This window comes from Hemibagrus wyckioides, linkage group LG02 (assembly GCF_019097595.1).
Source record: "Hemibagrus wyckioides isolate EC202008001 linkage group LG02, SWU_Hwy_1.0, whole genome shotgun sequence".
NCBI lineage: Eukaryota > Metazoa > Chordata > Actinopteri > Siluriformes > Bagridae > Hemibagrus > Hemibagrus wyckioides.
The window spans coordinates 22,063,676-22,086,790 of NC_080711.1; the positions used below are offsets into that span (position 1 = coordinate 22,063,676).

General features: G+C 40.1%; 1 protein-coding gene and 1 long non-coding RNA gene across 2 annotated transcripts; both read right to left on the reverse strand.

The window, feature by feature from the left end:
- Window positions 1–1,534: 1,534 nt before the first annotated feature.
- Window positions 1,535–11,569, reverse strand: topaz1 (testis and ovary specific TOPAZ 1). Its single transcript, XM_058407755.1, has 14 exons — window positions 11,561–11,569; window positions 11,424–11,510; window positions 11,276–11,339; window positions 10,974–11,125; window positions 10,653–10,745; window positions 9,977–10,092; window positions 9,741–9,807; window positions 8,890–9,061; window positions 8,523–8,623; window positions 8,211–8,376; window positions 7,644–7,796; window positions 7,198–7,401; window positions 5,972–6,149; window positions 1,535–3,077 (listed from the first exon to the last, which is right to left on the reverse strand). The coding sequence occupies exons 1-14, from the start codon at window positions 11,567–11,569 to the stop codon at window positions 2,831–2,833; spliced, it is 1,809 nt and encodes a 602-aa protein (XP_058263738.1). The 3' UTR covers window positions 1,535–2,830.
- A 43-nt stretch (window positions 11,570–11,612) lies between these two features.
- Window positions 11,613–12,234, reverse strand: LOC131366552 (uncharacterized). The gene is made up of 3 exons (XR_009206839.1): window positions 12,140–12,234; window positions 11,930–12,026; window positions 11,613–11,656 (listed from the first exon to the last, which is right to left on the reverse strand). It is a non-coding gene; the product is annotated as an uncharacterized LOC131366552 (long non-coding RNA).
- Between the last annotated feature and the right edge of the window lie 10,881 nt (window positions 12,235–23,115).

Here is a 23,115-nt window from a genome sequence, read left to right on the forward strand (position 1 = left end):
TGGCAGAGCAGGTAACACAGGCATCCAAAAACTAACAGTCCCTAGCTGATTCCTTCCAGCATTCGCACCCAACTGGTTCCGAGAGACACAAAAATAATTATAATATAATAACTGCTAAAGATTAGCAGCCGTTTTCGGTGATCAGTGATGTGGGCTTACGGCAACTTATAAAAGTGCTCAACCTGTGTTACACACTACCGACACAGACTTTTTCCCGACCTCTACGAAAAAAACACGCAAAAAAATCGAAAACGAATTGGCTAAAGCACAAAGCCTTGATCTAATAACAGGTAGTTGGACCTCGCGGGTAACAGAGTTATCACACCGTGACTGGTCATTACATAGCGGATTGGGGGGGGGGGGGAGCGCTGTCCAAACCCGTCTCTTGTAATAAAGACATCCAAGCGTTAATTTTTATATCTCACTATTTTCAGTACACTATGAATGTGTACAAGTTGATTTTTGCATTTAAGTAAAATAAAGAGAATTGCAACTAAAACCAGTTTTTTTTTCTTCTTAGCATACTTACTGTTCCTGTCACCTAAGTAAAGGGTAAAAAAAACTAATTTGCCAAGCCATCTGAACCGAACACCGCGGTTAAAAAAAACGCGGTACGTATTAAACCATGGGTTAACTGTATTGTTGCATCCCTAATGCACATACATAGACGCAAGCACTTCTTGGCCGTGCATATTAGTGTGTAATATTTTGTTTAATATCATAAATTCATCGGGGCTTGAACCTAAACACCATGAACTGATTTGATTAGCAAAGCAGAACACCTGATCGCTTGAGAGCTCTCACGTCTTCACATGTGTGTTTCGGTGTCTATCTGTGTGTTGCTTCAGGCTCTGATAGTCACAGCTGGGGTGAGAAATTGATTTGAAACCGTGAACTGGGACTTTTTTCGCAGAACAAATTTGCATTTCAAAGTACCTATATGAAAATTATCTTTATCTTTCATCTCTACATTATTTATACTTTATTTATACACTGTGATCATGGTTAAGCTAGTCATTATATTAAACTGCTGAAAATTCACCCACAAGTTGACCATGCAGAAAATGTTCAGAATAAGTCCAGTGTGCTTTGCAGTTTGAGCAGAATATTAACATTATCGATATGTTTTTTAAAAAATTAATGCAAATATTTAATCAATACAAATTTAGAATATTTATATTCAAACAAGCATGTCTGCTCAAAATCCAAACTAAAAATGCAAACCTTTTGCCAAAATATGATCATTCACACACAAAATAGGAAAATTAAAATACTATGGGAATCAAGTCTAAATTATTAATTTAAATATAACAGTGTGATATGTAACCAAGTAGATCAGTTCGTAAGGTTATTATAAGAAATGAAGAGTTCCATTTCACACCATCTTTACTTTTTTTAAAAGCGTGGTTACTGAATAATGACTCTCACAGGAACAGGATGCATCTGTTCTCTAAACCCCAGCACCTTGTGCTTTCTTTATTCAAAAAATGCAAATACGAAAACAAAACAAATAAACTTTTTAAATGAACTTTAATGGCACAAAGCGTTTCGTATTGTGTTTCTTTTTGCTTTTTATTTAACGGTTGATTTTAGAAAACTGAAAAAAAGAAAAAAAAAATAACCCACACAAGAAGCAGCTGCATAACTTTAAAACTATTTTTCCCTTGTTTCACCATTATCCTCGGTATGTATGAGACGAATACCAGTGCGTGGCAAATTTCCAGCTCTTACAGACGTGAAATTTTGTGCTTAATTATATTTTTAACACATACTTTGCAAATACACTGAAAACCAGACAGTTGTGGGATGACCATGTTAAAGAATTCAATTTCACTACTTAAGATTAAGGGCCTCAAGCCTAAGAACCTAGTGGATGACTTAACATGCTTCAAGGGTCAAACTGTAGAACGTTCCCCATCATGTCCAGTACACAACTTGTGGTGTTATGCAAGCTGAACAGTAGACAATTGGTCATAAAACTAGCTATTCTTCAGGCACAATGTCTGTCTAAGCAAAAATGTTGTAAGATTACTGATCACTGTTGCTTAGAATCTACTGTATCGGTCTAAATAACCCTGTTCTGGAAACTGAAATAAAAATAAATAAATAAATAAATAATAAACAAACACAAATTTACATATTTATCTCAATCAATCACTGCTTTGTAGGTTCTTGGGTACTAGCTGAAATTGTCCTGACTTTGTCTTTGACGTGCACGAGAATGAATTATTCAAATTATTTTTTAAATATCTAGAACAAATACAAAATCCAGAATAAACTGAAACTGCAGTCTTTGAAAAAATGAAGCACAGCCCTTTCATCATTTTCAAAATGAGCATTTCCCTACTGACTTACTAAAACAAACTACTGCACACAAAACAAAGAAAAGTAAAAATTCTTTTAAAATAAATATATAAACAAATATATGTTGATTATAATATAATGTTAATTCTGATTACAAGCAGATGCAAAATAAGTGCCAAAATCTGATACATTCCTATGTAGCATAAACCGTGTGGTGTTGGGGCTCATTTGCTAAATGTTTTTCTATTACAAACATTGACGAGACATTGCATTGCCAAAAAAAAAAAAAAGCAGCCAAAAAGCGTCTCACCCTGAAAGAACACATCCAAAGATGCCCTTTATTACTGAGCACAAAATCTTAGTCTGTATTTAAACAAGCCAATTTCTTTTTCCTATATCTAAGAACTTAGTTTTTTAACTTAAGAACAACATTCTGTAAGAACTATACTATGTCACTCGAGATTCTGGCAATTTACTTCAAAAGGTCTTTCAGAGACTTGAAATGTTCATACTATCAGCATCACAATTAATAAAAGGCTGTTTTTGCTTTCGTGAGAGTGTGTGTGTTTGCCCATAACCCCTGAGCCCAGCTGCGGTTGTGCAAGAACCACTTAGCTGCAGAGCCACGATCCAGATTAAAAAGCTGCTCCTGCTCCTGACTGACAGCGTTGTAATGAATGCTCAGTTTTGGGTTTGGTATCAGTGCTGCTGAAAGCAGGCGGCATCCAGCTGCCAAATACACACTCTCCACTGCCACCTCATGGCCAGAGCACCTAAAACACACAAACACTATAAAAAAAAAAACCTGCAAGTAATTCCTTGCTTCTGCACCTTACCTTTGAATACATTTTCAGACACTACCAAGGTGCCTTAGAGGTCATAGAGAAAGGAGCTATATGCATTTTGCATTGTTTTAATTGTATTAGCCAAAGTGTTTAATATGTCAGTGGGACAGTTCACACATGGAAAACTGCACACCAAAATTCCATGAAATACTGTACATATATTAACATCAGTACTGACATTTGACCTTGCTGTAAGCCTTGAGTAGATTTCTGTCTGTTAAATAGGAAGAAAAAAAAATCTGACATTTTGGAATCTTTCATGCGCAAGGTAACAGCAAAACCATAGATCAATCACTCCATCTGCTGGTTACACTGATAACTGCACTTAATATCCAACCATTCACCCTATACAGAATGCAGTCAAGGGGTACCTTTTAAGTTTATACTTATACATTTCACGGCTAGAAGTTTTTGCCAGTTTTTTGGCTTTGTTGTTATACCTATAATTATGAAAACAGATGAAACATCAGACCTCTTTTTAAAAAAAAAATTATGAAAATACAGTAAAACTACACCAAGTTACATATGTAACCCAGTTTTCTGAGAAGTGAACGAGAAGCCTCATCATGGCTGACGCTATGGGAATGCTTCTCTGAGGAAATTGTGTCTGAAGCTCTGTGTGCACACACGCCAATTTAAAGGCTCGGATAGGACACGTGACAAAGAGAATATGCTCCAATAAGTCCATATAAAAGACATCTATGTCACATTACTCCAGCTTCTACTTGTCTGAAGGAAGAGCGAGTGGATGCCTGGGGTGTGGCAAGCGTCGCAGCGTCTCATTCCCTTCTCAGGGAACTGGGTTACATTCGTAACTTGGTGTAGTTCCCTTTCGGGGGAACTCAACTCTGCATCATGACTCATGCTATGGGAAGGTCAATACCCACATCACCACACGCCCATTGATATCTGTCCCAGGAGCCGGGAGAGAGCACGAGCAAACCGGGAATAGAAAATGAATTACCCCTGAAGGAGTGGGGTCCAGGTCCAGGTTTTAGAATCTGATAAAGGTGTACAGAGAAGACCAGCCTGCCGGAGCCAAATTTCATAGAGGGGAAACACCCCTGGCCAAGGATGGACTCAGCTGCCTGGCACAGCACAGAAAACGAGAGACCAGAGGGTGCTTACCCAAGAAGACCCCTAGGACAAGTTTGTGGTTTGCAGCAATGTCGGCCACGAACAATTTTAAAAGTAGAGCGGGACAGGCCCCAAGAAAGCCGAGACTGCAAAAACTCCAGCACTGTACTGACCGGGCAGTGAACTGGGTCCTGACAGCACTCACCGCACCAGAGGTGAAAAAGCCTCCACTTCAGAGGATACCGCTTTCTAGTAGAGAGAGCCCTAGCGTTCAACAGCTTCTCCACTACCTCAGATGAGAAGCCTGCCTCTACAAACTGGTTCCCCTCAGGGGCCAGACACAGAGCTTCCACATCTCGGGGCAGGGGTATAGGATTGCCCCCTGCAGCTGAGAGAGAAGATCTTTCCTGACAGAAATCTCCCAAGGAGCACAGAGACTAGGTCCGCGAATCAAACTCGAGCGGGCCAGCAAGGAGCCACTATAAGAAGGTGGATCGTGATGCACTCTGGCTAGGACTTCTGGGAGCAGAGCTACTGTGGAAAAGACGTACAGGTGTAGCGTCGGTCACATCTGTACCAGAGCATCCAGGCCCAGAGGGGCTGGGTGAGAAAGGCAATACCACAGTACAAAGTGGATCAACTCCTTGGACAGATCCACTTCAGATCCAGAAGTTCTCCACCACCTGTGGCTCAGCACCTGCCCCGACAGGAAGCCTGCATCCTGATTTATGTGCCCTGTGATGAAAATTGCTCTCAGCAAAGGAAACCTGGTCTCTGCCCAGAGCAGGATCTGCTGTGCCAATCTGAACAGAGGGCACAAACGCAGACAGCCCTTGATGGCCGATATAGGAAACTACTGTAGTGCTGTCCCAACACATGGTAGCCCCTGAGGTGGGGTCAAGTGTTTCAATGCTAGAAACACAGCCCTCATCTCCAGGCAATTTAGGTCCCATGAGAAATGAGGGTCCTCCCAGAGACCCTGGGCGGGGCAGTCATCCAAGACTGCTTCCCAGCCCTAAAGCGAGCTGTTCGTCGAAAGAGTCTTGAGACAATGATGCTCCCCTAGAGTGGGACCCAAGGTCAGGAACAGGGGTCTTTTCCACATAAGAAAGGTAAGACGCATGCGGTGGCAGCTGCCTGCGTTGGGGGGGGACACAGCCTGAAGTGAGGAAGTGGTCGTCAAGCTTTGAACGAACGATGCTAACGTCCTCTTCAGGCCAAATTAAAATAGGAAAATGAGAAAGGAAAGGACCAGTCTCTTCTTCTGCCAACTCAACCTGTGAACTCCATGATCTAAGCCATGAGACGCAGAAGCTTGGCCTAAAAATACAGTCAAGCAGGATCAGAGCTTACGAAAGGGACACAGACATACAGAGCACTTTCTGATGTCAAAGCTGGAGTAATCTGACGTAGATGCCCTTATACGGACTTGGCGGCATATATTCCCTTCGTCAAGTGCCCTATCCGAGCCTTTAAATTGGAGTGTGCACACAGAGCTCTCAATGAAGCATTCCCATAGCATCAGTCATGACGCAGCATTGAGTTTCTTCGAAAGGGAACTTCCATCTCTCAAGTTTGTGCTTCATTGTCCCTCAATTATTGTGGGAACATGTGATTAAATTTAAATTCCAATAAATAGGATATCACGGAAGGTACGAACTAAAATAGCAAGAGTAATCATTTAGTGGTGCAATCAGCAACATGAAACGTGTAAGATGTGAACAACTTGCACATTAAGAACTTACCGTTTGAGTGTGATAAGCAGTGGCCGCGAAGAGTCACTGAGATTTTGAAGGCTTGTACAGATGCAGGCAATAAACATCTCAAAAGCCAGAGTCATCTCAATCTCTGTGAGACTACAGGGCAAAGCCAAGCTGTCCTTGTCACATACAACCCCAGAGTAATAACCAGCAGAATGAGCACCTGACAGGCAGAGGGTAGACATCATGTAAATTTTGTGGTGACTTGATTCCTTAAATGCTAAGGTGCTACAGAGCATCCTTACTGTGATCATGCCTTTTTTATTTCTTAATTTATTTGAGCCTTAAACAAATAGGTTCACTGTAAAGTTGATCTTTTGATCAGGCACACCATCAGCTTTTCTCGTGGATTTTAAAAAATTAAAAAATATGTTTGACGGTCTCTGACATTTTTAAAATATCATTTATTTAGGTAGATCAATAAACCATATTATTCATCACTCTAAACATGTTAATGTAAATAATGACATTATTCTCAAAATATTACGAATTTAATCCCGTACTGCTACGAATCTCGTGATTTTTACTTTATTCTCATAGTGTTAACTTTATTCGCGAAATATTACTACTTTGTCACAATTTTATTTCGTTTGACTTTTTCTGGAATAACTACCAGTTAAATTTTGCATTATAATGACTTTAATCTCAAGAGGTTTTCCATTTTAATTTTTATCTTTGCACAGGCATCTTTAAAGTTGAACAAAAAAAGTTATGCGCAGATGGCAGGACAACACCAGCGCAATTAAGTATTTACAAAGCACAAAAATATTTTGCAGCTTTACACTCAGGTAAATTTATACATATATAATAATATTTACATTTTAAATGAATATGTATTAAAGTGTGTATGTATATATATGTATATATATGTATGTATATATATATATATATATATATATATATATATATATATATATATATATATATATGTATGTATATATATATATATATATATATATATATATATATATATATATATATATATATATATATATATATATATATAAATATAAATATATAAAGTGCTCTGGCTAGAGTTGTACCATGTGCCATCTGGTGGAAATTCTGTGAAGTACAACACATGCATTTAAATACCAAAGCGCCGACTTGCAGAATCGCGGGAATAAGCGCTCATTTTTAAATGCCAGATCTGTACAATGACACTTAAAACAAAAAGAAATAAGAATATCAGAGAAGAGTATGTGACTCACGTCTGAACAGAGTCCTGGCACGGCTCCAGCTGTTCTGTTTGCCTAGTTTGTGAATGAGTTGTTGAAGTTCTGTTGTGTCCGGTAGGATTCCCTGAATCAGCATGAATTCTAGTGTGTCTGCACCAACCGGCAACACATGATTTATCACACACCTTTGAAGGTGTGCATTAAACATGGTACTGTACTCACTCGCCTGAACACCATCTAATCAGCAAGCATACAACACATTTAAATGTAAACCACACGTGACGTAACAATTCCCTGGAAAGTACACACCATAACCGAAAAAAATGTGTTATTTTAATACGACATTTAAGTAACTTTAAAATTCTAGCATACACCTGACCATTACACACAGACGTGGGCCTTCCCCAAACTACTGCCACAAAATCTTTGTATGCTGTAGGTCAGTGCCAAAAGAATGAAATGAGTTTCTTATGACTCACCCACTGGCTGTTTAAGCCCAGGCAAATTGGTAAGGACTTCCAGTGTGTCTCTGTATGATGTCTTCTCAGCGAGCAGAGTCAGTACTCTCCTGCGGTTCTGTATGTCTGCCTGGTCACATGGCCATGCACTTGAGCTCACAAACCATTCATTAGCTACAAATCACATAAAACAAATAAAAAAGAGCATGTGTCTCATTTTTTTTCAAACTTGTCTGCTTGACCCATGTGCCCCAAGATTTCTTTACATTTAATTCCTTGTCCCCCCCTGATTAGAGATATTAGAAAATTGCTCAACTTGACAAATGGATTTTGCCATATACCCTTTACACCCACGTAATGTTGCACAGATTACTACAGTTATAGCAATTGAAAGGGATGCATAGCAGAAAATAGTGAACACTAGGTGGCAGCAGTAAATAGCAGATGGTCCAGACACATTCAGTCACCAGCAATCTGTGGCATATTTGGGTCAGGTGTATAGATGCATTATTAAACAGTGGGAAAATATAACTGAAATGCCAGTTTTTACTGCCAGTACACAGTACTGATCTGAATGCATGTGGTTACCTTTGAGCATGTTCAGCGCTCCTTCTATGCTACCACTATTAAGGAAGAACTCTGTTGCAATGGTGACAAGCTGACAGCGAGATGCTCCATTTTCACTACTAAAGAGTCCTTTGAGCATAGTGAATTCCATCTGCAATCTAGACATCACGCACAATAGCTTCAAACCCTACACAGACAAAACAAAAGCAAGCAACCTTTAAAAACAAACCAGAAAAAAATTCAGATCTTTTCTTTTGAACTGTATTTCACCTATTCAACTCATAAGAATCTTTTTAAAAGCAGAGATTAGCCTAAGAACTAATCTGCAAGCACCTTGGTCCAGTCTTGGGTTCTGTAATAGCTGAACATCAGTGAGACTCCTACTCGTCCCAGAAAGCTTTTAATCATCTCATCTGCTGGCACTTCCTGACAAACTAGACAGGACCACACAACCAGACACTGACATAAGAGTGTACTACTGCAGACTAAAACGTAAAGCTTTGTAGGGAAACCATATGTAAAACTAAGTACCTGTGCATGCAGCTAACATTTCCATTGATCAGCTATAACATTAAAACCACTGATAAGTGACATGAACAACAGTGATTATGCAATTCTACACATTCAAACTAGTTCAAGCTCTGCTTAACTGCCATGCAGCAAGCCAGACTTCAGCAGCCTAAACACATGATCAGTGTACCTGACTCAGCAAATGGTTCATAAGGCAGAGTCAGTTTGTCTCTAGACTCTTTCAGCAGTGCCGTGGTGATGCAGCAGCAGAACCTCGACAGCTCTCCCGCACTGTGACGACCTCCACACACAGAGCAGAACACGCGTGCTAAAGCAGGCCAGTCCTCTTGCTGCTTACAAAGCTACACACACACAAATGTTGAAGCTTAAGAGCAGAATTCATCTATGTAACTTTATATTTATGCACTCACACTGCTAGAGAAAAACAAAATGAAATGTTTGCTTCATTTGTTTTCAGACTGTGGAAAAATGGGGAAAAAACTTATCTACAAAACAGGATTTCCTGTTTATTTAAATGCTATGGTTTGTTCTTACTGATAAATATTACAACACATTCTTACAGCATTTTTATTAAAAAGCTCGAATCACTATTTACATGTTTTAATTCAATTATTCAAGCATGCATCATCAAGATGTAGAACAATGTATTCCAAAGTAAAACACAATTTCTAAGTCTCATTTATAGTATTAAATCCTCTAATAAGACCAGATAAGATGAGAACAGGAAATGCAAATACGATATCAAGTAACTAAGGACATAATCAACAACACAAAAAAAACATAATTGGAAAAAGACAACCAACCAGACAGATAGATAATCATCCTGCAAACACAAAATGTTTACCTACTGTTGTGAACAAATTCATACCATTCTGGGAACATTTGATTTTGGTTAATAAAGAGAGCACTGTTTCCAAAATTGACAACTGACATGGTACTATATTTTTAACTAATTAACAAACTATATGGAGAAAAAAAAACCAAGGAGCCAAGAGTAAATGTGTATACTGTGTGTCTCACCTCCACTCGGACTACAGCCTGGCCTAACTCTGACGGCTCAGCAGTGTGTGGGTTAGTGGCCAGCGCCCTACATACACACAGAGCAGGTGTTTGCATAGGGTGGTGTGTAAGCATGGGAGAATGAATGCATCTGAACTTTTAGCATTTAAATTTTTAGCACATAATACTTCAAACTTACATTTCATCTGTGACTACGTTTCTAATTTACGACAAGTGGTAATGTGGAAAAGACCCACCTGCATTTTACTGCACAGAAAATGTCCATTAGACGTCTGGACACTTGCAAATACTCGAGATGAAGCTGCATCATCTCACACTGCTCAACACTGAACACACACCCCGCCTCTGTAATCTAAACATAGACACATGAACAGCATCAATATTCTGTCCCACCACTTCTCCAAAAGCTGGCTTATCCAAACAGGAGCTCCAGCAGTACACAAGTATCTCCACTGATGATCATAGGCCGTCAGGCTTTTTCCAATAGGGCTGCTGGAATTTGATTTCTGTTGTCTTAATTTGTTTTCCCGCTCTGTGCAAAGCTTTGTTGCTATATTGGTTACAGCCAACTCTTGGCTTAAACCTATTAGTCCAAGCTGACATTGATGGCATCATCATCCACACTCCTTTAAATCTGTTTGACTGCTGTACAATTATGTTTCTCTGAATACACAATCGTGAAATCTGAAAATTTCCATTACATATAAAAGAACCATTGAAATGGTTCCTCGTGGTGGACATATTGACCATCAATATGCTGCTCAAATTGTTTGTACATGTCTAAGTATAAGGGAGCAAAAAAACAAGCACCTCCTTACCATTAAAACGTTAAAGGCGACACTTCATTGTACGCCTATATATTTAATTGTTGAAATTTTCAGTAAAATGACTTGAAACACGTGTGTAAATCACCTTTGACGTGAGATGTATGAGCTCAGGGACAAAGTTTAGGATTCCTCTTTCCCGAACATGTTCATAAAGTGCTATCACAAACTCAGGAGGGGGCTGAACACACACAAACACACATGATCAGTAGCCAATTTCAAACATTTTCATACTGTTCAAGTACATTTTCAAGACTATGGAATGGACAAGAATGGACACTGCACATAATACCGCCATTTCAAAACAAGCCAATGATTTGAACAACTGTCAGTTAAATAACATTCCAGACAAGTGTCAATTAAATAAAATTCTTAATTGTTAATTTGGAGAGCTCTCATCAATACTCACCATTCTCTTTTGTGTGAGGAGTGTGTTGATGACTGACACCAGGTCCTTGAGCAGTGCCAATCTGAGCAGAGATGAGAGCAACTGGTTCACAATGTTCTCACTAAAAGTCACACCAGGAGAATTTGTCCTATAATAAGCAGTAAAAATCTCCTCTGGAGACAAAGAGAGAGTGAGAAAGATTGATGATCTGTTCATTAGGGGGTTGGGATTGGTCTCTTATGTTAAACCAAGATGTAATCATGTGTGGGAGTGTGAAGCTCTAAACATTGCGCACATAGCTTTAACAGTGCTTATCTCTTTACCTGCTCGCTGGACCAAAGGAGGAGTACCAACACAACAGAACTTCTGCACAATATCCATGCAAAACTGCACCAGAAACAAGCAGTTTATCTTAGAGCTCAATTAGTTATATGTTCATACTGTTATTAACCCTTTCATTTAAACACTTACCTTTTCATCGTCTTCCCTGGGTACATGAAGGAACCAGCAAACACTTCTTAAGCATGTGTGATGTTCACTGAAGTAGTACCAGCAATACTGGTAAACAGAAAGAGCACCAGATTCAGAGATTCCTACACAAATATTACAGGATGCATAATTTTTTTGTTCTTTGGTGGACTGGTTACTCACGGAAGTTGGCAATGGTCTCACAATGTTGACATCTTTCCCTGCAGCAGTATGAACTGCGCAAATAGTGACATAAGGCATTGTATTTAGCGTGATAAACACTTCATTATGCATCTACATATCTGTGGAGGTTTGGACTAGGTATTATTAAGGTAAATAAATAAATAAAAGAAATAAAATAAAAATATTCGGTATTGTTTCCCAGTGTATAAATGTATATAGAAACAGCATATGATGTAAGCCAAGCAAAGTCTTGTATGGTTCTAAATAAGTATTATAGGAGTACATGTCTACAGGATGTGATTATTCACAGCATTCAGAGGACCCACCATTGTTGTTTGCATCATCCTCCAGCCCTGTCCATCCAGGATTCACTCTATTGACATACAGATCAGTGGTTTGTTTATTATTACAAGCTGGAACCATCTAAAAGGGAAGCACATAAGTACAAACACCATTACCAGCATTTGTAACGTGCTCAAGCAAAAGACTGGATGAACAATGTTAATGGTGCACAATAGCACCCAAATCAACCAGACCTGTTCTTGTTGGACTACTGGGGTAACTGGGGGCCACGTTGTACCAAACGTAGGCTGACTTTTGGAGCCCTTAGCAGATGCATTCACCTCCCCTGTGTAATTGTGGAAAGACGCACAATCCATTTCTCACTCAAATTTCTAAAATCCAGTACAAGCTTTATCTACTGCAGTCTACTGTTAAACACATCTTTATATTTGGCTCTTGTAAATCATAATGCTTCTATTCTAGGCATGCACGAATCCAGTCCTGGAGGGAAATCACTAAGGTGTGCTGTGTGCTGGATTCCATCAGTCCAAGACTGGAGTAGTGCACAACTGGTTCACTCAAACTGAGAAACCCTTAAGAATCACAGACCTTTGAAAAAATCATCATTACTCTGCACATGGACATCACCACCAGTCTGGAAATTGCTCCTGGAAAATATAAAATATTCAATTTAATGAAATATTCAAAAAACTATTTAATCAAGTTACTTACATAATCAAACGATAATTTATTCTACTGTTTTATTTAGAAACACTTATGATGCAAAACTTTATGATGTAAAGGTATACAGTGGTATCCGTCACAAATCCATCATGAATTAGGAGACCTTAACATCCACATGAATGCCTGGACCTAGGGTTTCCCAGCAGAACGTTTTCCATGGATTTACACTGCCTGAGTCAGTTCGTCTTATGTAGTAACTTAGTGGTTAAGGTGGACTACTGATGCGAAAGTTGTCAGTTCAAATCCCAGGTCCACCAAGCTGCCACTGCTGGGCCCCTGAGCAAGGCCCTTACTCAGCTGTAAGTCGCTCTGGATAAGAGCATCTGCAAAATGCCAGAGATGTAAATGCTTAAGGTCCCAACAGTGGAAGGTACGTGGTACTGGTGCTTGAACCTCAACCCTTCGATCAACAACCCATTGCCTTAACCATTTGAGCTACTTTTAGTAGTGGATACACAGTAGACCCCCATACACAGTAAGCTGTGATATGCTATCTGTTCTGACACCTTTCTGTCATAGCCAGTATGAACTGTTTCAGCAATCTGAAGCTCTTTGTTAGGATTGGATCCCCAGAAGCATTGAGGAACCTTGGGTAACCTGTCACCAGTTCATCCAATTGTCCTTCATAGGTGGCCCATGCTGAGCCCCTATCCACTGCCAATGATGCTTACAATGAGTATATGAGCATCAGAATTGGACCATGCAGCAAAGGAAGTCTGACCCGATGATAATTTTTTTTTCCCCCACTTACCTGTGGAAGAGATGGGACGAGGATGCACTATGGGAAGAAGGCAAGGAGACAAAGCAATGTGAAGCTTTGGGCAATGATCTGCTGGGAAACTATGTGGTCTGGAACTCATGTGGATGCTACTATGACATTTACCACCTATCTAAATATTGTTGCAGACCAAGTACAAGTTTTAATGCGTCCCCCTTAAAGTGTTGTTGAGCTGTAATTGTAGATCACTAACTTTAACTAATTGAAATGTCAAAATATGATGACAAAACACAGACTGAAGTTTAAATATTACGTTTACGAAATACAAGACATGCACAAACACACACAAATCCAACATACCTTTTTGTCTCTAAGCCCCAGGCTATCCTCTTCGGTCTTCTGACCAAGCTTGTCTGGTCAGTCTGCATGCACATGTTCTTTCCCATCTGAAGTGCAGCTGGATTAGCTTTAGAGGCTGGTGGTTCTGCCATACTCATAACAACGGTCCCAAAGAGATCTGGGTCATCCTGAATTACATCAAGCACAATGGCATCGTCTTCGTAAGCTCGCATAACATCCAAGTCACCACCAGTAACCACTGAGCCTTCTGGGGCAGGGAGAGGTGAAGGACTTTGGTTAGCCTTGCCAGTCTCGCACACCTCATCTTCTGCAACATCTTCCTCTGGGCTTTTGGCAGGAGACATGCTACTGAAATCTTCATTACTAGAGGAAAGGAAATCTCTGTTTGTCGAGGTTTCAAAGAGTGCGTCCTGGGTACTGCCTCTAGTGCAGGTTGTGGAAGAAGTGCTTTGGTTATTAGTTTTGGTGTGCAAAATATTCAGGCTGCATGGACATCTATTCTCAAAATCAGTATCACATTTCTGCTCCTCTGAGGAAGGGTGTTTTGGTTCCACACTGGAAGGTACCATCACTGTGGGGGTCTCTGGTTCTTCTCTGGAATGCTCAATTTGCGAAAAAGTTTGAAAAGCACCTTGTTGGAGGTGTGGAAGGGAATCTGGAAAATGGAAAGTTGAAGCCTCTGTACCATTGTCATTATCCTCAAGACACCTCCTTGACATGGAACTCTGTCCTCTATTTATGGATAAATCAATAAGATCAGCAGACTTAGTGTCCACAGTACTGATCAACGCAACAGGAATCAGCTTTGGCTCGTTACTATTCATGACTTCTGAGGAACGAATATCCACATTAACTAATGTCATAGCTTTTCCTGGATTTGTTTGGCCTTCTGGTTGATCTTCTGAAGTCTCCTCAAGAGCTGGAGAGGCCAACACCTTCTCATTCTGCATTGTGGATTGTACTTGCCCTTGGCTATTTTGAACCTGAACACTCCCATCATTTGGCTCGAAACCTATAAGGCTTTCTTTCATGTTCTTCCCCACTCTGCATTCAGAACTTGTTCTGAAACCTATCTGCATGTTAGCATCTGAAGCATCTGTGTTCACAATCCATCGATGGCCAGTACGGTACAATGACATCATTTCGCAAGGTGGTCCATTTCTGGGAAAGGGCCAAGACCTGTAAGTGCGGGCACAGGACAAGCGGGGCCTCACTATACAAGCTGTAGTTCTCTGGCAGGAGAAACTCTCAGGGAAGTCAACAACCCCCTCTGGACTTGCATTCAATCCCTTCTCCACTAGACAATTGTCATTTGTGTCTGCCTCACTAACTACACACTTGTCAGCTAAATCCGCATGTTGAAAGAGTTGAGAAGAAGCAATATCGCTGCAAGCATGAACACGCCGTAGAAACAAAGAGGGCACACGGCGTACTGGGGCAGTGTCGACCTCTTGAACTTCAGAGGCCACTCTTGAACCTTCTGCCCCATAATCAGTAGACTCAACACAATGCTGAATCTCCCCAGGTTTTAAGGGTACACATGCAGTCCTATCAGTAGAGGACAGTCTAATTCTCTCACAGTCTGGCATCCTCAAAGCTTTCTTATCCACAGACTCAGACCACCTCTCAATATCTTCTGCTACGTCCAAAATGCGATCACCAACAGAAAATCCCAAATCTTGATTACCTGATGAGAGAGAAGCAGAACTATTGGTTGGAGTACACACCTCCCAGGATTGGTTGCCAATCCACTTCCCACAGTTCCCACTGCCTTTAGACTCAAGGCGCATCAGTGACCTGAATTCTTTGCTGAAGCATTTTACTTTTTTGTGCTTCCTCTTTTGAAGCAGCACTGCTGGCAAAATGCATGAAAAGTCACGTGAGGTCACGTCAAACACATGGGCTACATCACAGAGTTTCACCTTCAGGTGCCTCCTGAACCAGATAACCAGCCTGGGAGTCATCTTAGCCGGTGCCACAGGGTGAACCACGGACTGTTCCAGCTTTCTTGGCTGGCTCGGGTACCTTGATCCAGCTTTACATGCAAGAGCTAGGTTTTTAGGCGCGGGAGGGGTATATTTTACATCACCACACAAGGCACAGCATGGGTTTTTAACAGATCGTTTGACTTGTCTCCCTGAACCAAGTCTTGAGATTGAACCAAAGTGTTTCCTCAGCCCAGCTTTCCTATTAAAATCTGAAATAAGAGACAGACAGTCATCGGGGAATGGATAAAGATTTCATGCACAGTCAGTCGTCATTTACAATCTAGATCATCCACTAAACTCAAAGTAACCCTGAATATAAAACACAACGGTTGTTCTAGAAATTTAACAGTGATTTAGAGTTGTGTTAAAGTACCTTATGGCAGGGTTTCCCAACCTTTTTGACCAGTTTGATACGGACATAAATTGTTGGGTTTAAGACGTTTTCTGATAAAAACTTCTAAACTCTATTAAACTATAATATTGTACTCCAACTTGCTGATATTGTGGTCTATAACTCCTCCTTGAACTGTCCGCTGCCCTGTATCTCGCTCTCTCATTGGCTGTAGGTCACTGCCAATGTATTTTTCAGTCAGCACTCCTTTCACACTGAAGGATTTTGAGTCCAGATATTTAGTATGCCAAATATTTCACGGGTGTCGGTGACGCGTTGCCCAATAGCTCAGTTCGCACCTATGATAATTCGTACTGCGTGATTGTCACTCGTGTGCACAAGCTCCGATTTTCCTTTGATTTCGGGCATTTGTCGGCAATTTTGTAAAACCTGTATAATTTTATGCATATATAAAATTATAAGTTTGTTGTTTCTTTGTGGCCCGGTACCAAATGATCCACGGCCCATTACCGGTGGTTGGGGACCCCTGCCTTATGGGATATTAGTATTTGCCAATAAAAGAGAACATATGTCATAGCAAGAAAGTGGGGCATCATCATTTCTTAGTTTACACAAAATTTGCTGCCCAAGATATATTCCAAGGCAGTCATGGTCACTTTAAAATAGGAGCTATTGGAATGAACCATAACATTTTAAATTAATATTAAAAAGAAATCAGGCAAAAGGTGGGATTAAAAAACAATGTCTTTTTGTCTGTGGCAATAGCAAACTCCCAACACTTGGATTTTGTGAGTCAGTGGGCACCCTTTGCAAAATGTACACAAAATTTTTTTTGTAGCTCTTTCCTCATCTCATGTATACTGCCAGCTTTGGATAGGGGTGTTTGGGGGGGAAGAAAACCTGAGGGCACGGTAGATCCACTATATTGCCAAAAGTATTCGCTCACCCATCCAAATAATCAGAATCAGGTGTTCCAATCACTTCCATGGCCACAGATGTATAAAATCAAGCACCTAGGCATGCAGACTGTTTTTACAAACATTTGTGAGAGAATGGGTCGCTCTCAGGAGCTCAGTGAATTCCAGCGTGGAACTGTGATAGGATGCCACCTGTGCAACAAATCCAGTCGTGAAATTTCCTCGCTCCTAAATATTCCACAGTCAACTGTCAGCTGTATTATAAGAACGTGGAAGTGTTTGGGAACGACAGCAACTCAGCCACGAAGTGGTAGGCCACGTAAACTGACGGAGCGGGGTCAGCGGATGCTGAGGCGCATAGTGCGAAGAGGTCACCAACTTTCTGCAGAGTCAATCGCTACAGACCTCCAAACTTCATGTGGCCTTCAGATTAGCTCAAGAACAGTGCACAGAGAGCTTCATGGAATGGGTTTCCATGGCCGAGCAGCTGCATCCAAGCCATACATCACCAAGTGCAATGCAAAGCGTCGGATGCAGTGGTGTAAAGCACGCCGCCACTGGACTCTAGAGCAGTGGAGACGCGTTCTCTGGAGTGACGAATCGCGCTTCTCCATCTGGCAATCTGATGGACGAGTCTGGGTTTGACGGTTGCCAGGAGAACGGTACTTGTCTGACTGCATTGTGCCAAGTGTAAAGTTTGGTGGAGGGGGGATTATGGTGTGGGGTTGTTTTTCAGGAGCTGGGCTTGGCCCCTTAGTTCCAGTGAAAGGAACTCTGAATGCTTCAGCATACCAAGACATTTTGGACAATTCCACGCTCCCTGTTGTGGGAACAGTTTGGAGCTGGCCCCTTCCTCTTCCAACATGACTGTGCACCAGTGCACAAAGCAAGGTCCATAAAGACATGGATGTCAGAGTCTGGTGTGGATGAACTTGACTGGCCTGCACAGAGTCTTGACCTCAACCCGATAGAACACCTTTGGGATGAATTAGAGCAGAGACTGAGAGCCAGGCCTTCTCGTCCAACATCAGTGTGTGACCTCACAAATGCACTTCTGGAAGAATGGTCAAAAATTCCCATAAACACACTCCTAAACCTTGTGGACAGCCTTCCCAGAAGAGTTGAAGCTGTTATAGCTGCAAAGGGTGGACCAACCTTATATTGAACCCTATGGATTAGGAATGGGATGTCACTTAAATTCATATGCGAGTCAAGGCAGGTGAGCGAATACTGTTGGCAATATAGTGTAGCAAACTCACTCGTTACACTCGAGCGGAAACAGGTGATGAGTCACAGGTGATGATGACTTCCACGACATCGTACAGTATAAATAAAACAGATCCTACTATAACTAACCTTTTGTGCATGATGTTTGTGTGAAACAACAGGTGAATCTATGCAGAACATACCTACCTGGCTCAGACTGCACTCACACTAGCGAGCAATAAATTGCTTGTGTACTTGCAGTTTAAACTAAAAAAAAAAATTGTTTTAATGTACTCTCAGTAGTAAAGGTACTAAACCAAGCAGGATTGAGGCAGTCAAGGAGCATACACCCTAAAATACACGCAAAAAATAACTGAAGCCACATAACTAGTCCACTACCTCTACTAAGGGCACTTTCACATTCAGAGTTTAGTCTGTTTGGTCCGTTTTCCCCACAGAAACCATTTTACAGTGGAAAGAATCAGAAAAAAATGTTCTGGATATTCAGAACAAAAAGTGAAAATAAAAGCTACATGCGACAAACAAAATATCTAACTGACTGTATAAATTACCTATTCATTTATTTAGCACCGGATCCATGTTATCTGTTCTTAGGTGATTGTTTTTTTTACGTTTCTGTGCACACGTTTATCTTTTTTTTTCTAACTGATAATAATTAAGGCTGTTAAACAAACAAGTTTTACTTTTGCATTTTCAGGCCTACACTACTTTCTTTGTTCGATTAACTGTGTGCATTTGTGAATACTTAAACCAAATAATCAACACTAAGTGGACTTTTCCTTCTCACTGGGCAACTATCTTTAGTAAAAATTCATAAACAGTGTACCAACAATATACCAATGTAACTTGACTTTAAAATCTAATTACACACCATGACACATGACATCATGTCCCCTTGATAGTACCACTCCAGCAACAAAGTATATTTATAGTACACTATTTAGACTGAAAGACTAATTAAAACCCCCACCATTAATCTATTAACCCGCCCCCAAAGGGGAAAAAAACAACTGTTCAATCAATTCTTACTTGATCTAAGACAAGCTGCTCGTCCATCCTTCTTCACAGGAGCCCCTAGTCGTATTTCTTCCGTTTTAACCCCAGACCGACTCGCACCCTGGTTCGATACCGACTTTCCCGTAGATCCCGCGTTCGGCTCGATCGCGTCCCCGCTGGAGTTTGACGTCTTGACTCGCACGTCTCCGGTCACATAACGAGACACGGTGCACGACACGTTCGGTTGGGCCTCGGCGTGCTTCACGGATTTCTCACTGCCGCAAAAACGCAGCGCCAGGTGAACATGGCAGCGGATTTGTTTGCGTCGCAGCGTATTATGATGATGATTATTATTATTATTGCAGTCCCTGAGCGTGTCGGAAGCCGGAGTCCCTTGGCCGTATGCTCTAATGCGTGACGGTTCTTGTTGATGCGCGTCCTGCGGTCCCGGTGTGGCGCGGGAGACCGCACGTGGCGCAGATCCTGCACGTGCAGCAGACTCCGTTGAATCGTGTGTCGCGTGCACGCCAGCAACCGGATCGGTGCACTCCGGCGACCTGGAAAGGCGTCGTCTTTTCGGCACCAAGCCTTGCTCAAGCTTGAACGCATTTCGGTTTAACTTTACCCGAGGAACTCCTTTCGATGGCTGCATCTCTTTATTGAACAACAACAGTGCTCGCGCACTAACAACCGTCACTTAACCTGCTAAGCTAACTTTAATCACACAAAAGCGCTTTTTACGACCCTTAAAAAAACTCGATAACTATATCATCTTTTTAGTAAGCGTGTTCAGACACTTCTGACGTTCGGCTAAACTGTAGCATTAATATACATAGCTAAAGCGTCGTGCGATACAGCTTTGCTATTTTATGCTAGTTTAGCTAGCTAGTCCTGCTGTCTCACTGTATTTATATAAAGTTGGGACGTGTTATCTATAAACTAACTTGCTCAGATAAATAAATATTGTGCTTGTAAAGAAAATGAAAGGTTCCTATACCACACGAATGATGAATAATTGATTTGCTAGACATTTTTCCTTCGCCGAAATGAATTCAAAGCCTGACGTAAATCAGGCGTCTGGAAGGTTTGCGCATGCGCAATGGCGCGTGATGCCATTGGTTAAAAGAGTGGTATCGATTTAATGGCTTGTTTAAAGGCTTAATAAACAAACCAGCACTGTGGAGCAGTGAAATATTTATTATGTAATTATAATGATAATATTTATATTTAAATGCATGTTGTATTTTAGAAACATATTAAATATCTATATTTTTTTCCAAGTCTGACATAGTCCATAAATTAATAGAATTAAGTATATATAAGGACCTGTAAGAAATACTGCTTTTCCTTTTCTGTAACACATGATGTCACTATTTCTTCATGTCAGAAATGTGAACTTGTTTGCCCAAGATAATGTATATAATATGATTCTATAGAGTCCTTCAGTACATATTCATTTCATGAGCAAAATCCAAACATTCAAAACTATTCAAATACTAGGCTCGTTATTTAAATGGCCAAAGAACCTTTCATTGCTGAACTTTCCAATCACTTTTTGTGATCATTATTATATTACGCTATAGCATCCATGTTTTAACATTCCTGTGTTTTGAATTAAATATATATAGTCCAGTTCAGGCAGCCAATAACTTGGAAAAACATTAATATAATCTCTTGGAGACTGTTGTGTTGTGATGTCTACCACTAAAACAAAACTTTTAAAATCATTTTAGAAACTCCAAAGAATTCCATGGACCCCGTGATAATATTTCTAGTAAATATAGCTGATGGATAGAAATATGACTCATAGTTTGAACTTAAATACAAAAAAACAATGAAATAATTTGCTGGAACAATCAGACAAGGCTCATAAGAATCATATAAGACATATTAGAGAAAATAAAATTCAAAATAAAAATTAAATCTTCAAATTAAAAACAACATAGTTTTATTCACTATAATCTCACAATGTCTTCGACTGTGACATGTTCCTGTATGTAACAGACAGCTCTGTGCAAACAAACTTCTGTGCTGCTCATCTATCAATATTAGTACCAATTATTCAAGGAACGCATCATGACTGGGAGGGCTGTTTTAGGAAAACTATCAATAAGAGGGTCCTGTAATATAGCCTGAAGTGTTTCCACCCTGATGTTTATGTTTTTAAATCAACAATTACAATATTTTTTATAATTAAAAAACAGGAAACATTTCAGAAAACGTCACTATATTGACGATTGCACATGTCCAATTAAGTCTGTTTATGAGGAGCTTCATACAAGTCCCTGTGACTGAAGGTGTTACTATAGAAACAATGCCAATACCACACCCATCGGGATAGAAATGTTTGTTCCAGCAAACTTTGCTGTATCCCTTCCTGTAAAGCAGATAAATAAACCCCAACCATGGCAGCAAAATAAATGCCGCCCACCCCACATGATAACAGTCTTACCATGAAATTAGAATCCATAAAAGTAGCATGCATTCAGACACCCATAATGTAGAAGCAGGACTCACTGACATTTGTCATTCAAGCAGTACACAACAGTGGGGATTAATCTGCACAATACTGGACGAGAAATTGGGTCTCTTTTGTGCTGTGTTATAGCGGGTCAGCTCGCGCTGGACTTGAACAGGTCAGCGCTCACAGTCAGATGTGACTCGAACAGCAAACGGGAATGATGTCTGTATGATCACATCGAGAGCAGATGTTTGAATATACAGACACACAAGAGTCTCTATTCATGTAAGAGACCACCACTAAAAACTGATTATATAGTCATATATAGCTGAGCTGAAACTGGCATCATTTTATTACCAGGGTTTGTTTTGATTTGAGACAAATGGAATTATATGTTGGAATTACTTACCTTGATCCTACAGAGTAGTCCAAGCATATCAACAGGGTTTCATCCAACATATTCTGCACTTTTTAAATCTATCATTTAAATAAAAATAGAATTTACACAATTCGACTTTAATTTCTCTCCAAATGGCTAATTCTGGTGTATAAATGATCCTCCTTTAGGTTTGTACAGCAGCTACAATGCAAATTATAGAAGCTTATACTGCATTGTCGAAAAAGCATATTAAACCCATTATTTGTCTTAAAATTATCATTTATATATAAATGGTTTATTGACATAGCTCAGAACTGAATATATATTATTTCCTGTATTAGGGATAACTTTCCAAGCCCTAAATTTCTTCTCATGAATATTTTCCTTTACACTGTCTGCCGCTGGCTTGCTCCTTAGGGCTAAATTTCAGATTTTTAGGTTATATTCTGATTTGATATATTTTTGGTGAAGTTGCTTTGTGATAATGTCCATTGTTATTAAAATTGAAATGAAATGATAGACAGCAAACTGAAGAGGAAGAGACTCGAATGAGGAAGTGGTATGATTTCAGGACGGCTGCTACTTTTTTTTTTATTTTTTTTTTTATAGCTAACAGTGTGTCATAAACCACATAAACACTATATCTGTTCTGCGATACAGAACAGATAAACACCTCAACACATTTTAAAAGAAGTGCGTGATGATTTTGACATGCAGCCGGTTCACAGGGTTTACTTTTTGGCGTCAGTGCTGATCTACTATATATTTGGTGGACTGTTAAAATAGTTTAGTTTTCCTTACTAGCACAGAAAGAACACATTTCAAGGAACATATTGCACATGGGTATATATTTTTTTGTCTATTCTGATTGTGTATATTGATGTGTAAATTCCTAGCTGATTTTTTTTTTTTTGTCATCTACATGATTTCAATTTTCACTTAATGGCATCAGTGGAATTTAGCCTTCACTTAGATAAAGAAGGTGCTTTATTTTTCCAGTGTCCAGCTCAATCATCTCATCATCTGTCGAACACCAAAAGCTTCAGCTTTCATGTTGGTACCGACATTAATACCTTGCTAAAGGAAAG